At 36.2% G+C, this 17,638-nt stretch overlaps 1 protein-coding gene across 1 annotated transcript; it reads right to left on the bottom strand.

The window, feature by feature from the left end:
• Nucleotides 1–311: 311 nt before the first annotated feature.
• C3H18orf63 (chromosome 3 C18orf63 homolog) lies at nt 312–17,537 on the bottom strand. The gene is made up of 15 exons (XM_069853032.1): nt 17,519–17,537; nt 16,219–16,388; nt 15,477–15,555; nt 14,065–14,121; nt 12,717–12,828; nt 11,519–11,560; nt 11,089–11,165; nt 9,579–9,688; nt 8,918–9,014; nt 8,712–8,797; nt 8,000–8,183; nt 5,855–6,925; nt 4,755–4,871; nt 2,365–2,452; nt 312–934 (listed from the first exon to the last, which is right to left on the bottom strand). Exons 2-14 carry the CDS (start codon nt 16,350–16,352, stop codon nt 2,396–2,398), a joined length of 2,223 nt encoding a protein of 740 aa, XP_069709133.1. The 5' UTR covers nt 16,353–16,388; nt 17,519–17,537; the 3' UTR covers nt 312–934; nt 2,365–2,395.
• Nucleotides 17,538–17,638: the final 101 nt, after the last annotated feature.

Here is a 17,638-nt window from a genome sequence, read left to right as displayed (position 1 = left end):
ATGTGCAACTACATCTTCAAATAGGTCAGTGAAGAGACATTTATGCTGATAAAATTATTCAGAGGACAGCTGTACACACTGTGCATGAACTGCTGAAGAATTGTGTTATCAATTAGATTTAAATCTTTTACAGAGCAGTTTCATTTCTGAAAATAGAAATTAATTAAAAATTATAACAAGAATTCAAAAAGCTTGAATAAAATCCAGTGTTCAGATTATTCCCCCAAGAAAAAGTGTACCATTTATTTTCCAACCATTTGACTTGACAAGGAAAATTTATTTAGGAATGTTTTACTGATAGATTTGAAACTTCAAAATAACTTGGGAGAATGATTAACCATGCAAGCAAAGAAAAGGATAGACGTGATGTGATTCAAAACCTGAGCAATGAGCTAAGTTTTCAAATTTATTAAGAGTCTTAACATAAACTGTCTGAAAAAGTTGTTCATACATGGATTTACTTGACTGTATGATTTAAACCTCAGTTTTTCATCCAGCAACAGATACCACTCATATGAAATAAACAGTAAAAATCACAAAGCTCAGACATCCTCAAGTATGTTGTGCCCTCTTGGGAACCTTAATGGAGGAAAACATACAGAAAGCTTGGATGACAGAAGAAATGAAATGACAACTCGGAACTGTATGGTTAATATGCAAACAAAAGTTGCCGTATTTCCACATTTGTATTTGCATCCTGTTTACAAAGTTTGGATTTAGGGCATTAAATATTTGCATTTTTACACAGAACAAGAAAGAATTGATAAATCCATGTTATCATGCACAGCTTTATGCTTCCTCTTGGGTCAGGTTTTAAATTGAAAGCCCTCAAAATATTACAATCAGCTGTGGTGCTGGAAGAAGGAAGTTTGATTGCGGAAGTCTATTCACAACTTGCCAGCTGAGATCAGGCAGCCAAACCACATTCTTAGCTCTACAAGAAAGTAAGAGACAGAATCTTAAGAAATTCTTTTTCAGCATTTTTAAATGGTGAACCATGCAGTGAATTAGATAAACCCTAACCTGGAACAATCCTGCAGCAATGACAAATGGATAGGATAATAACAATAATGTCATGATAGCACCTATTTTTTGGAGTGTGTCTCAAGTATTTATGTACCAACAACCTGCTCATGTACACAGTTCAAAGGTTATTTCTGCCACTATGTTTGATTAGGAAACATTTTCTCCATCATAAAAACCCCTGCATTTTCATTGAAAGACTAAATGTATTCAGAATCTTTTTTCAATGAAAATCCAAATATCCTCAACACATACAATTCCCAAATGCTAGATCCAGGAACAGGATATGCTGAATACAGAAGTATGAAGGTCCTACATGGAAAGCTTCCATCCATACAGTGGACATTTTTTAGGCAAAGCAGATGACTGATACATATGTTCATTGGAGGAAATTTATCCACACAAAGAAAGGAAGGATATAAAGTGTTTCACTGAGATAAAATGCACATTTGGCTCCTTGTTCTCTCTTACTTTGTTCTCTTACGTGGAAGCCAAAAGCCATATAAAAGATTGCTCCTTTATTGCTGTTTTTCTATTTGCTTTGTATAACATAAATTTCTGTGCTGTTGTGTCATCTTGCTTACATCAATACTTTCTTTTGAGTAAATATACTTTGAGTTACCTCTGAAACAGTTAACCCTATAGGCTACTCCTTCCTGCATGTTTTACTATTGATAACTTGTGATAGACATTAGGTCAATAAAACTGGTGGTTTTCATATTCTATAGATATCCTTAGTATTCAAAGGAATATCCAAAGGAAAAGCTTGTTCTTCCCTGCAAGACTGTTAACGACAACCACTCATGATGTGGACTGAAATATCTGGTAGCAAAAATAAATGTTTTCATTTTGTATGACATTTTCATTTTGTCCTTGGATTATATCTTAGCACCACAAAAGCATGTAATCATTTTGTTTCATGAAATGATATTAAACAGTACACATAGCTTCACTTTAATAGTTTATGGTTTCAACTTCAGCTTAGATTCAAATGAAACTCAGTAGCACAAGAAACAGATTTACCTTAGTCTGAAAAAAAACGAGCCAATCAAAACATAAATTTAAGCCAAATTTTAAGTCCTACTAAGTACAAGATGCCTTTGTATTTAAGATTGCTTGTTTTCACAAAAATAAGCAAGGCTTTATTTACTAGTGTCCAGTAAACCCAAGAATCTTAGCTTCTGTTACCTCGTTATTTTGCTCTAGATGCCACTTGTTTTTAAAAGCGATTCTTTTGGAGACAGCTGATTTCATTATCATGATCCAAAAGAATAGGGGCTATTACAGACATGTGGGATTATTTTAGTAAAGAAAAATATTTAAAAACTGTAATAAGCATACCCAGAGTCTTCTTCCAGCACCACAGAACATCCTAGACTGAAAGTTTACTTCTTTTAGCTTTCTTTGACTTTGAATAACCTTCTTCTTTCTGTTAACAAAAAACCCAGAGAAACAAACAAAAAAGAGGCAAAAACCCAGTAAAGCAAACAAAGCAGTAATACTAAGCTAACAGCTCAACTAAAAACTAGTTTCTCAGTTAAATGTTTAGTGGAATGATATGAGAAGTAATAAAGTTTTTTATTTTCCAGTGTAAATATAATTTAAAGCATGCTTACATGTAGAGTGGGCAAATAATTAAAACCAGAGTGATTTTGAAAACACCCTGCTACACGCTGGTGGCTAAGACTTTAAAAACTAACTTATCATTTTTACTGTCTGAACTTGAGATCATGGCAAAGGCTTACTTTTCAGAGGAACATTTAGCAGAGTACCGAGCCAGCACCACTGTATTTTAATCTGGAGAGAGGAGGAATCAGACTAATGAGTACTTGAGCATCCATCCCTAATCTAGTTAATGGACAAGTCCCTCTCATATCTCTGAAACTCCAGCTGAGGCTTCCCTAGAGCTGCACATCCACCTCACGTCGCTCCAGCAGTGCCAATGCTGCACTGGCAGTGTGACAGGCAGACAGAATTTGCTGTCGTCTGCAACTTACACAAGCAGCTTGCAGGGCTCAGGCTGATACCTTTGTTACTCACAGCCTGCCTAGAGGGAGAGGAACGGCATGGAGCACTTATGATTTATGATTAGGACAGGGCAGTTCCCACCCCAGCAGTGCTTCCAGACCAGGTACAAGGTCTGCTTGTCCAGCCTGCCCAAGCTGTAGAACTAGCTCCATGCTCGCAAGCCCTAGTGTGGTTGAGTCATTTTCAGTGGAAGGAAAAGGACTCCAGCTCTCAATTTGTGTTATGGTAGAAGCCTCTCCTCAGCACATGACCCCCGAGGTTGCTATTCTTACAACCACCATTATTTTTAGTCACTGTTTTTCTTTTCTTTTCCGTGAGACTGACTGCTGACTCTATGGCTATAGCATGGCTGTGTTGGGCCCATAACAAGTGACTCAGTTGTGGCTCCAAAAAAAGGCCTTTCCCAGATGCAGTTGGATGGGGCCAGCTCAGAGCAGCTAGGCTGCTGTTTCCCACACCAACTCCTCCCTTCCCTGCTGCAGCCTGAGCTCTGGGGTATGAGCGTGTTCCAGCAGCAGGCCCCTGAGGCTGCTCTGCTGGCCCCTTCTGAACTGTATGGATAGCACAGACTGCTCTTTTAATTACCACTAAATATCACTAAATTGTCTTGTATTTGGCTTTGAAAAGAAAGCAAAACTAAAAGCTGACATATAAAATATGTTAACAATGCAAATAAAGGAGAAGATATACCCTTAAGTTCTTCATCAACAGTTAATCAACACATTTGACATGACAAGAAAATAGATGTACTGAACACTGGGAGACCTTGAACCCATTCTTAATAATCCACCTGATTTCTAGGTAGTAAAACATTAAGAATGTGGTTGTAAGGAGAAGGAGTTAGAAGGTACAGCTGAGTTTTAAAGAACTGAGTTTTAAAGTAATGATATTTAGAAACAGAAGTACAGCCCAGAGCTGTGTGAAGGCAATATTTAAGAATTATGAAAAAATATTTTGAAGAGGATTTTAAAAGTACCAACTACTATCATTACAGAAGAATCCAGAAGTAATTAAATACTCTAATGGTATTAGGAATCCATACAATTGCTGCTGTTCAACACTTCTAGTAAAAGAATAACAACTGAAATATATTAAATAATTAAGAGAATATACATTTTTAAAACCCAGAATCAAAGAGAAACAGCCTTTCGGAACTCATTTCCACAGAACGCTGCTCAATTCAAGCACTTAAGATAAGGCAATGAGAATGCCCCTAGTTTAACATCCTGCCCAGGGAGCGGGTTGATTCACCTTCCCTGGACGTGTTTAAGGGATGGGTGGACGAGGTGCTAAGGGGCATGGTTTAGTGTTTGACAGGAACAGTTGGACTCGATGATCCAGTGGGTCTCTTCCAACCTGGCTGTTCTATGATTCTATTCTATGATTCTATATAAGACAAAGTAAAAATGGTTTCTGTAGAATTACAAAATCTGCTTCAGAAACATATTTACATTAAATAACACGTTACACATTTTCATTTTAGTAGTATCTTTCGCAGCAGACAAATATTTTAAATGCACACTTGAAGTAACAGTAACATAACCAACAGTTGAGGTTAATTTTATCCAGAGTAGTCTCAATAACATTTCTTGGTTTCCCTGTTTTAACCGAAACTCGATAAAACGCAGAAAAATTTCACTTTTATCTCTCAATTTAGGTCCTTGTAGACTGGATTAATGTGTGTGTGGGGGGAGGGGGGTTACCTGTCTTCTTTTGGCACAGCCTTTCTTTACACATGCTTCCACATTTCTTTCCTTCATTGAGGAAGGCGATTTTGAGGTCAGGGTTTCACATGTCAGGTGCTCATTCCCTGTAATCATCTTAAAGTACAGAAGTTTAGATCTTCATTAGCAAAAACTACCAAACATATTTCTACTTGTTAAATTAACTACTTTTTAAAAGGTGCCTTATAATACAAATTTGAAATAATCTACCAATTCCATTTTATACGTTAAAAAAATTATAAACACAACACATTTCATCCATGTGCCCATTCTGTGGGATATCATCCTCATAAAAATTGCACTGAAATCAGCTCAGCTAGTTATTTTATTGAAATACAGACAGAATCATAGAAAATGTAGGTTGTAAAGTGACCTCTAGAGGTCATTCAATCATAACATTCACTCAAAACAGAGCTAACTTCATAGTTAGAGCACACTGGGTTTGGCTTCATCCAATCAAGTTTTTGAGGATCTGGAAGGGCAACAACTCTACAATCTCTCTTAGCAACTTGTTCCAGTACTTAACCACTGTCAGTCTGATGACTTTTTTTCCTTACGCCCAGTAGGAATTTTCCCTCTTGCAACTTGTGCTTTTAGGGGAATTGTAATTAAACTTGTATTTGCAAAACTTGCATGTTTGTCCAAGAGCACAATGCCTTACACGCACTGCGGTCAGCACTGCACAACTCATGAGATTTGAGGTTCCTCCCAGGAGCTGTTCATTAATATAGTTCACATGAAGACAAGACTAAACACTGAAAATTTCACTGCATTAACCTTGCACAAATCTTGATAAACTGATAAACTGTCTTAAAGAAAGGCGAAATAATGATCCCACCTTAGAAGTCCCAAATAAAGGAAGTGAATCTTTCAGACAACACAGCAGATCATCTTCCCTTTCAGAAAAAAACGCAGCAGTAGCTGACAACATAAACTTATATGGAAGAAATTTAAAATAAAACTATATAGAGAATGATGGTAGAAAGCAATGAAAGCCATGTTCTTTATTGCTTAATGTTGTTTTAGAACATACTAAATTTGTGAGAACCAGTAAGAATGAGCCTTGCTATTTACTGTACCTGTTTAAAGTTACTTCTGGAATGCTTGGTTGTCTTAACAATACAGTCCTTAGAATGGCACGCTGCTTTATTTTCTTCATTTTTGGCGATGCACATGATGTCATTTAAGACAGATTCATGAATATTTAACCCTGCTCCTGCATTTGATCTTTTTGTTTGTTGCTGTGATAACCCAATATTTGTCATTTCATTGTCTAATTTACAAAGCTGCAAAGATTTCTTTGACTGGTGTTGTTTCTCAAGATCTTGCACGGTATTTTGACTTGCAACCTTTTTCCCCTTTCTTGCACTGTAAGAAGGAGATGCATACGTATTCAGACTCAGACTGTTGTTCGATTTCTGAAGCACTGACCCAATATTCTTAAGAAAGGAAGGAGAATTTGCCTTTTTGTGATAGACTTCACTTGAATTCCCACCTGAAGCTGAGCTGTCAGAAAAATCAGAACTCATCACTTGTCCAGTAGATGCTGTTTTCCATCGAAATATAGGTATACCATGTTTTGCATATGTTTTCATGTGCATTGCCTGAAGTTCGCTGCTATGAGTAGGACTTTTGACTGATGTATTTTGAATGGGTTTGCAAACCTGAGTTATGCTGGATTTGCACACAGTCAGTACAGAAGATGAAATACCCATATGTTTTATTGGTGAATGTCTTTCAGTATTTTCTCTTTTCTTCCTATTTATGTCATTTGCAGTCTTTCCATTCATTTGCATCAACTTCCCTTTGAAAATTGGTATAATTTTGTTGACTTTTGGAGAGGTGAGTTTAAAGGTTGAATTTACAGCTGTTCCTAAAGACTCCGCAACTGGTACTGCTGGTAGTCCTAGTGTTTGCCTATTATTCATTGACTTGTCTGTTGCTTCAATGCTAACCTTTTCTGTATCCTTATAGTTACTCAAAAAATTGTGTGTTTCTGGCTCTTTGATCAAATGCTCCATCCAGCGGCTGTTTTCCATACTGCATGCTGAAGAAATTCCACTCAAAGTCTGTTTACTTGGAGGAGTCTGCGTTAGAGATACTAGGGAAACAATCTCACTTGCCAGTTTCATATGCTTCAAGTGTGTTTCCTGCAATACAACAAGAGTTGCTAAATTGAATGAACTGGATTTAGAAATCTGACAGTGCCACCTAATGCACTGCTATGTGATACCTACCTAATATAAATCACAATATTCCATCGTCAGTTTTCCTGTTTTGAATTAGAATGAACTACATTTCTAAACAATATTTCATTGTCACTACAAAGATTTTTTTACACCTCACCTACAGGAAAGACTCAAATTACAGTCATTATCTTAGTTTAGTTCTTTCCAGCTGGGCAATGCCTAACCCTTTTGAAGGAGTCTACAGAGAGTTTGACTGACAGTGCTCCTCATCCCTTAAGACCGCTAAAGGCATCTGTATTCTGAGCAAAAGACAGTTTGGATGTCTATAAAAACTGCAGATGACAAAGAGAAGCCATTCTAGCTTTGATCACTGAAGAGACAAACAGGAACTGCTTTCTGAAAGAGGATTACAGTCTTTTAAAATCACTGCAATTTCTGTCACTGCTTTGTTCAGAACTGATTACTTTATTTCTACTTTCACACACTACTACCAAAGAAATTTGAGTCTCAGTCTTCGTCACAACTTCAAATTAAAGGAGTTTTGATTGCTTGTCTCCTTTCTATCACCAGCCATGGAGTAAATCTAACACAGCTTGAGTGTTTTTAGATGCATTAAGCCCACAGAACTTTATATTTTTCTTGGTTTGTTCTTTTAAAATAAATGGTAGCAGTACTAGTAATAGCAATAATAGTTACTTTGTTAATGATGTTGTTGTTTATTAGTAGTATTATTATGGAAGAGGTGAGAGAAAGTTCTCGATATTCAACTGTAAAATAATCCAACAGTCTATGGAATTGCAAATATTAACTAATTAACACTAAGTCAAAATTTTTAATGCATTTGTGATGTGAACGCCACCACAATAGCAAATAGCAAAATAATATTTTTACACATTTAATTAAAACTTGCATGATTAAAAGTTGTTTGTTGTGAAAAGCATAATTTCATGCTCTTACTGTGTTCTGAATACGATAAAGGTCACTTCATACTATGAGCAATGTACATGCTAGTAATATGTTTACAAAAACCCTTACATGCACCGGAGCCCTGGAAAGTTTCTGTGCAGCATAAAGTGCTTTACTTGTCATCTTTACTGGAAATCCACACAGATGTGGAAAAACACACTTCACGTCAGAAAGAAAAGAGTTCAACACGCTTTCTGAATCTGTTCTAGGGAAATACTGCACTGGCTGACTTCGAATGCAACTTAAAGGATACCTGAATAAGTGCTCAGGCATATATAACAAGTGTCTTTACATTTCTATAATTATTAATCATTTTCATTGAAAAGAAACCAAGAACATGTCTAAAGCTTTCTCAAAAAGGTCACAAAAAGCATCTGCATTCTTAAGAGATTTAAGCTTACAAAGTTACATGATTATACCATACTAATCTGCCACAGTATATGCAATCCTTACTCTAGTCTAGTCTTTTCCTACCAGGAAAACTCTCATTAAAGCAAATCTTTGTTGGCCGTATTTTAACAGGAATTTAATTCTTCTTTTTAGACCACTGTTTAGACCGGCATTATCATGTTTGCGGAAGCTGTGAAGCAAACTGATGTGCTTGACTTAGGACAAAGAGATTTGACTAAGTATTTTGTTCCAATTTATCTAGTGAAGCAGTTCTCCACTGACTTCTGTGAAAGCATGGAAGAAGAAAATGTGGCACATGCAAAAATGAAAGATTAGATCTTCTTTAGAGGTGTAGTAGAGGAAATGCAACAAAAATATTCCAAAAGGATACGTAAAGAACCTTTCCCCTATGGGTCTGAAGTAAACACTGAAGTATATTTCTGACTCTTCAAGATCCTCTGGAAGAACATATCCATACTTAAAAAAAACACAGATGTGTATTACAAATTCAATGGTGTATTACACCAACGTGTATTACAAAATCAATGGGTACAAAAAAGGGAGGGAAATGCACAAGCAGCATATATTGTTTCTTACCAGATTCTTCCAGTGCATCTGAAATTCTTTATATGAACGGAAAGGAGATTCCGGAGGAATTATGTGACTGATGTTTATGATCTGACCCATTTTCATGCTGTGTATAGGCAAAGAAGGAATATTTAGAAAGGGTGTCATAAAACTTAGCTGAAAATACACTGCACTTTTGGGAAAAAAGTAAACCTTATTTTTTGACATTGAATGTATTTATGGATTAATTTATGTTTTGAGGAATAACACCCTTAGCTCATAAGTTTATGACAGAACAATAGCAATATTTCCTGAAGCATGGAAAAAAACTTGGCACCTACACGTCTTATTTCTCATCTGTAATACTCACTATCAGTGAATGTAGAACAAAAGCCAAAAGGTTTTTCTCTATAATTTACACTTTCTGCTAAAATGAATGCTCTTGCACATCACAGAAGTAGCGGAAGATTATTAAAATTTAAACAACACTTAAATACGTCATTTATGACTCACTGATTAATTTTTCCTATTTTCCATCACATCAAGACCATAAAAGCAAAAAAGAAAGATTCCTGAATACAAACCATACTGTGAAACAGAAGTGTTCTTATCACTGGTATAAAATCCAAAATTTGTATGGCAAACATTCCAGGAAATGTTTGTTTCTACTGAAATGTAAACAGACTCCTACCTTGGCAAAACATAGCACCAGTTACATAATATGGAATGTTGCTGAATAACTGTATTTTCATTGCTGTCAAACAGCTTTAAGGTGTTTGCTGAAATATCAAAGTCTGCCAGCTTAAAACAAAAAAAAAATGTTACTTGCGGTAACATTCTACAGCGGTAGAAAAATTAACATTTTCAGAAATAACTGTGTATCACAATACACTGAAGCTTATGTGTCATTATTCTTCTGTCAGCCCTTACAAACTGATTATTTCAGAAGATATTCCCATTATCAAATTAAACACTTAAGCTAGAGTCTACACTACTTTCAGAAGTTATGCAAGTACAAGGTTTACAGGTTCAAACTTTAAGTGTTTTAATAAGTAAGAGCACAGAAATAATTTCTCAGACTAAGAAGTATCTCACTTCCATGCAGATTTTTCAAAGTGCAAATCAGAAACCCAAGTGTAGCAGTCTGGAAACTGTAATATTAGAAGTGTCTACTAATGCCGCCTTGTGCATCAAGTGCAAAGATCTAAGCAACAGAATTAATAGGATATATAGTTTCACCCTGTGAGAAGTCAGAAAACAGCACATATTTTCACAACATGAAAATATTTGACGGCATGGGTTAATCAAACACAGAGATTTGAGAAACATTTTCTCTATATATGGTCTACTAGGGTTCTCACTTCCTCACTGACAAGAAAATCTGGCCATTTCTGTTTTAGAAAAGCATTAAAATGATCAAACTGGTAATGAAACCACATTATGATTGCTTCCATCATCGCTTTGTGTCATTTTGGAATCTATCCCATAGATAGCTTTAATGTTTATGTTGTTCAACTAGCTCACAGAAGAAATCCTATTCTTCTTTTCTAAAAAAGAAGAGCTTGGATCAGAAATACTTATTTTGTAAGAAACCAGCAAGCCTGACAAATATGCCCCTGTATGTATGGACATTTTCAACAAAGGTGGCACAGCTGTCACAAACGATGGCAATTTTTCAACCTCAACCATGATTTCTTAAACAATTTATAAATATGCTTACAAGCAGCATAGTCCAGGCTGGGCCAGTGTTTTGGAAGGTGCATAGAAAATTAAAAGGATTCCAGAACAATTATGTACAGTGACTTTAAACATAGTGCTGATAGCTTACCTGTAGCTTCAATTTTAAGATTATACTCAAAACCATTTCTGCATTACAGTGAGAGAGTGAATGCCTTCTAGAAAACACTGATAGAAAGAAATCTAAGATCATGAAGACACTTCACTACTACATTCTGTTAGCATTTTTTGAAAGGTCTTTTACTCTAGAACCCCAGTTTAACAATGCTTGCTAGAATGCACCAATATAGATATAATATGGATGTTATGCTCTTATAACAGATGCAGACATGCAATGAATGTGACTACTGTCTTAATACAATCAGAAATAAGCGCTTCTATTCCCACCATGGTAATTGCAAATCACAGAGAAGAAGATAAATATTAATGACAAATGCCAGCATTGAAAATATAGGTATTTATACCTCAGGAGGTGGCAACCGAATTGAGCAAGCCTCCACACTGATGCAAAGCTGTCTTTCTGATACATTGAGGTCTACAACTAAAATAGAAACAAAGCACAAAGCCCTGTTTTGAACTATGGTTCATCTGTTACAAAGCTAAATCAAATGTTTATTTAATGTAATTGTTAGTCAAAAGCTGCAGTTGAAAATAAAAAGGTTAGACTTCCTCAGCATAAAAATTAAATGCAGATTTTGTGGGTAATTTTTCAAACATGCAGTTGAGCTGGCAACCATTGCATACAGGGCATCATCTGCCATCAACTCTACTTTGAAAGAGGTTATTTCAAAATGAAAAACGAAAATATGTTGTTTTGGTAATACCAAGATCACGGTAGTATGAAAGCACTTAACTATTCTAACAACTTTACCACGAACAGAGTATTGTACTTACCAACAGCATTTTGTCTTCCTGAACGAGACAAAAAATCTTTTCCTTAATAAATGAAACAGAGATTATTTTCTAAACTATACACCTAATGTCTTTAAGCACAAAAAAAAAGGAGAAATCCCACAGTTTTGTTTGACTGTCACGAATGCTGAAAGGTTTGTTCCTTTTGAGGACAGAAGAAACCCTCTATCAATTACCATGTTACCAATTCATTAACAACTTATCTAAAAAAAGAGAGACACATGAAAGTATACTAGTGTAGACAGCAATTTATAGATCACTGTTTTCTTTCCAGTAAGGAATTTATACATAGAACTATTTTGAACTGACTAGGAATTAACAAATTTCTCAGGTTCAAACGCAAATCTGTATAGTATTACCACATATTGTACCATCTATGATCAATTTTGCCCAGCTTTAGCAACAAACACGATTAGACAAGCTGCATGGACCAGGATTACATTGCTGTTAGTCAATGTTTTTCACTGAAACCAGTTTCATATCAGAGAGCTGTATATTTTGAAGACACTGAATACAAGTTACTGTTAATATTGTGGCTGGAAATATGACAATAATATACATGCTTTTCTCAGTGCATATTTGGAAGGGTCTATACAATTGCTGTACTCAATAAGAGCACACCACAGTATTTGAAACACATCTAGTTTTCCACATCCTGGTAATTCACTTTTATCCTACACAGAAATTAGTAGAGAGATGCCAGACAAGAAACTACCATCTAAAAAGACAGAGCTTGGTAAAGGGAGATGGTCTGAGATAAAAACACTTTTGTAATTGAAAAGAATGTAAGCCATGTGCAGAAGTGCCACTGATGAATACATAAATCTGAAAAACAGGCCCAATTTTTAGAAAACATTTATTGTCCAACAGTACTAGATTTGCAAATTATTAATTTGGTATGTTGCATTCAGTTGAAGTAATTATTTGATCTATTACAAAGATAAGGAGGAAGATGAAAAAGTGAACGATATGTCCACTCAGATAGTTAACTTCAATCATTAAACTTGGATAAAGGAACAATAAAAATGCAATCAAAGAAAAAAAGAATCATAGCACAAATGAATTAAATAATTGAATATAATGAATGAAATAATAATGGAAAATAAATTCTAGAAAATAAATGCAGCAGTAAAGAAGTGAAAACTAAATGCTTGATTCCTGACCCACGTGAGTCGAATACCTTGCACCAAGAGATGACCAGCCTTGTTCCATCTGGGTGCAAGCCTGGCTATAAGCGTGTAGGAGATACAGGTTTGGAGAATGGCTGGACTGACTGCTTGTGGTGCTTCCAGCTAATAACATCAGTGAGAAAAGAAAAATACATTATTAATAATTTAACAGATTTTTTTGGTGAAGTTTTCAGTCAAAAGTTAATGAAAGATACTGCTACTGCATCCTGGAGCCAAATCCTAGTGTATGTTACACATATTTACTGTTCATTTATTTACCTACAAGAGGAAGTCAGCACAGTATTTCACACAGGCATTTAGATTTCATGCATCATCAAAGTAAGGTGCACTACAATTCATTTAATGTTTTCACAGGGCTTACAACAAAGTTGAGGAAAAGATTAATTTGACTACATGGAGTACTTTACCTGATATGCATCTCTTTCCAGACAACAGGCACAACATTCAAAATTTACATGTATTAACTCCGCTGTCAAACTTAAGACCACAGATATCTTATTGCAGTCACAAGTACAACAGATAAATGTAGCTTTCTTCACCCAGCAGTACTACTTGCAAGGATATGCTTGCAGCTCATGGTTAGTAAATGTAATTTGTACTACTAATCTGCTGGTGTTGGGAAAATCTAACGATAACAGTTCAGTTACACATATGACATAAAGAAGTTTTGTGAAGTAACCATATTTGAACAGTATATGTCTTTCTAAGCCAGATACACATTTATACTTCCTGGAATGAAGAAAAACATACTCAACTGGCTGTACAAACGAAGCATGAGGGCTACTGGCTTCGATTACCATCAGCAGCAATTTTAGTGCATACACACACAGACGTTCATAAACCTCACAAACATCGCGTACTAGAAGATAGTAAAGCATATGCATAATGGTCTAAAAATATATCAGTTGTTAAGCTAATGGGTTCCATGTCTTCTCTATAATTTTGTTTTGCTGTTGGAACACCCCCACCTATGAAACGTATAGGGCGCACACAGACAGAGCGGCACCAGCAAGGGAGATGCAGTTCTTTGGCCTGAAGGGCAGGTCTGTTGTTGCCTCGAGGTCAAAACCCAAAACTCCTGAACAGGGTCAGGATCCCACAGCAGCAGAGAAATCTAGTGAAATTTTTCAGGAACATCTTGAAACCTTGGACTCTGACAAAGTATATTTATTATATCCAGATTCATAAGAGACATTTGATCTATGTGCAGACGTCTTTACCCTGAAACTTGGCTTTTGTAGTGCAAACTGCATGCCTCATGAAAATACTCATCTCTGGCAATGACAATTGCAGAAAAGTGTAACAATCTTAAGAACTGTGACATCTTTCAGCACTTACGGTAGCGCCTTGTTTCTCTATGTAGGCTTGACACATTCCTGATTTGTAAAATGGTATCTAAAAATAAAATAAAAAAAATTAAAGTGTGTGAAATTAAGGGGTGTTTTAGCAAGTCACAAATTAAATTCTGGTCCACTCAGTGACTTTGCCTAAGAAAAACACGCTGAGAAACAGTTAAGCAAACATCATATCCTATATTTTAGACAAGAATGATAACTAAAATTAGTTCAGGCATTTCTCATAGTGTAAACTCATTTGCAGCTAAAGATATATTAACAAGCAAGCAAAACACTGTCCAAAATGAAACTGCAGGACTCCGCCCTTGCTGTTCTCATTGTGAATTGAGTGGTGTCTTACCAATTGAGTCCATTCTGTTCCACAAAAGGTTCACCATCTGAAAAGGCCACTTCATCAAAACAGTAGAAGACATAAGCTGCCATCTACTTTACTAATACACAAAAATAAAAGTTTCCTTTAAATTATATATTTTACTTATCCTTGGTCCTCACAAAACCCTTCCTAGAGAAATGTGCATGTATATGTTGCCTGCTAGCCCTACTTCAGTTCAGGCTGACCAAGAAGCAACAGGCCTTATATCCCTTGGGTGAACTCATGAGCTGGTACGCCTCTAGCTCATGTGAAGGTGTCTTGAAAAATATTTTCAATGGTGGTTCCAAACCCCAAAGTACAAGACAATAAATGTAACAGAACAAGATAGCAGAGCTAAAATGAAGATATCTGTCTTGTCTACACTATTGACTAGCAGCTGACTACTTGAACCTATAAATACTAGTCATGATGTGTCCAACTTGAGTTCTCCCTGAATGGCAGCTGCCTTGCACACCAGTTGTCTCTCTCCTCGAGCAGGGACGCCTCTCAACATTAGCAGTTCCTTGCCTGAGACTAAGAGACCTTTCCTTACCCACAGCAGAGAGATCCCTTACCTGCAGCAGATCCTCAGTAAGTGACTGACAGCATATTGTATTAATACTACGAAACAATACTAATCCATTTAGCTACTCACATACCATAAACATTGCATGGATAATTCTATTAAGCATGATCTGTTGACCAAGTCTGAGACTAAGATTGGATCCAGCTGCGCTAAGGCTCCAAAAACGAGTTTAGAAAGCAAGGGGTCCACTCTGAACCTTGTGACTCAAAGGGCGGGTCCTCTTTACTCTTTGTGTCTCCAGTCTCTCTATGAGTCATTCTAACTCCATTTTTCTTTCTGTGTTTCTCCCACACAGTAATTAGTAAGAGGAACCTTGCCTTCAGACTTACTGACCTCAGTCAAGTTATTATTTTACCTCAATAAAATACATCGCTGCTTCTCTTTTTTAAGTGAGGTGCATTCTCCTCATCCCTAACAGTGCATAAATACATACACTTATTTGCACAGCGACACTGACCGCCATTACAACTGAAATTTGACTCAGGGTTCCAATAACAGGTGCAGAAAGGATGTCTTGATGCAGGAATAACAACTGCCTATAAAATAAGTTAGAAAAAAAAGTAAAAAATCATTTTCTGTACTTGTTTTTCTCAGTTTATTTTCCTCACCTTCTGCAAATACATTACATTCCATTTTTAATCGGTTTCCTGTGGTTCAGTATAATATACCGGACTAGTCCAAGTTACTTGTTCTTAACCCACACATGGCGGTATAAGACAGAGGCTACCCGCCTTTGGCACATAAGCAGAAGGCTCCCCTTGCCATAATTTCTCATTTCTTCCCTTTCCTATTAAAGGGAATGGCATAATTCTTGGTGAACACTAAGGAGCGTACACATGCTTTCTGAGTATTCTTTTCACTCAGTCTCAACCTACATTTAGCAATCAGATAGATGTACTTGAAGATTCCCACTTTTCAAGTGAATACAGATTAATTTTAACTATTTATTAATTTGGAGTAGGCAGCCTTATTAGTTTTAGCTGATGACATTTAAAACATAATTAAAATGTGAGGGGTTCTACAACAGCCAGTAAATTCTCCATCAAAGAAAAAACTTTTATTTTGAACAATTTCGTACTGTTTGCTACTGATAAGAATTTTGCTGACTTTATTACAGTTAATTCTAGTACTGCTCATCAAATCTTTAAATAACAACTACCAACGGCTTCTGAAAATAACAATGCTCAGGAATTCTTTACCTGCACATTTTTAACTGTGTACTCCTTATCTCAGTTTCTGGTATCTGAGAATTCAGTGTAACTGTAGTGGCACAGAGTTTTTTGAGCTCTGGCAGACTGACAAAGAACAGAGACTGGTGCCTGGTGCCATTCATGTTCTGTTGTTGATCACCCCAACGCAGCAGCTGGGTCTTAAAAGAAAATAATAATAAATCATTTTTATAAGGCAGATATTTGTTTACAGAACTTTAGAAGCATATGGTATCAGGTAAATGCATATGAATATCTTCCGATTAAAATGAGGTAGGCAATATAACATAATTTGGTCAACTAAAGACAGCTCAATATACTTTTTCTATTAATAATGCATTATACCTGGAAAAATAATTATTTATTCAAAACATTCAGAGTAAGGACAAGGTCAAAAGCATCCCTGCCCTGTTGTTCTCAGCCTGCATTGGGGCTGGAATCTATCTCGGAACCAGAAGCTGAGGAATGTCTCTGCCATGTTGATACCCTCCTGTCTGGCAAGAAAGTTCATTTCCCAGGAGCTCAATAGCAACTTCCTCTCTAAGTCATACAAAGAATGTCGCCAGCCTTTTGGAGAGAATAAAACCCACAGAAACATGGAGGAAAACACTGGAAATCTTTTCCTTTTTCATGTGGTTAGACATATAGTGGTTCTACCAAAGCTGTCTCTCAAGTCCTAAGCTTTGATTTATAATAGAAATTATTGACTATATTTTGTGCTCAGGAGTAAGAAGCAGTTTGGGGCTCAGGCCACAATCATTATTATAAGGCCCATATGACCTAATATTTCATGTGAAATTATAAAGCACAGAGTACATGTACGTCCACTGCCCCAGCACTGAGCAAATGTGCTGCAACTCCGTAGTTTTTTGAACTTCCAAAAATCACCAAAAAGAAGAACTGAAAGAACCAGAATTTCAGATTGAGAATGTGATCCTTTGATGCAATACCAACAAATTTCATGTGAGTGGGAGTAATATAAAGTTACGGGTACTATCTCACCTGTTGGATGCCTGTTCTATGCTCCCATGTATTGCAGCACAGGCCAGGCTCTCTGTAAAGGAACTAGGAAACTTAAGGCAAAAAAGAACATCTAGCACTTCATTATTTAAAGAAAATACACCTTTTAACGCTAGCATTTTTTTCAATCGAAGCTTTACAAAGGAAAACAGGCAGGCAGAAAGTTTGCTTGTTATGAAAAGCCAGGAATAAACACTGCACATCACAAAAAGCTGTTTTAATAGTTCTTCCCCCCTCCAAGCTGTAAAACCCTTTTGGGAAATTGTCTTACCAGTGCAGTGAAGATCGCAATAAATATTTTGTGTCCAAATTTTATGAATTCACTAGGCGTTCACCTGAAAAGCAATTTTACAAATAGTGATCAAAAGATGGTGAACTGGAAACATTTTTT

This window comes from Phaenicophaeus curvirostris, chromosome 3 (assembly GCF_032191515.1).
Source record: "Phaenicophaeus curvirostris isolate KB17595 chromosome 3, BPBGC_Pcur_1.0, whole genome shotgun sequence".
Classification (NCBI taxonomy): domain Eukaryota; kingdom Metazoa; phylum Chordata; class Aves; order Cuculiformes; family Cuculidae; genus Phaenicophaeus; species Phaenicophaeus curvirostris.
The sequence above is the reverse complement of the archived record's forward strand: the minus strand, read 5'-3'. Positions and strand labels throughout refer to the sequence as shown.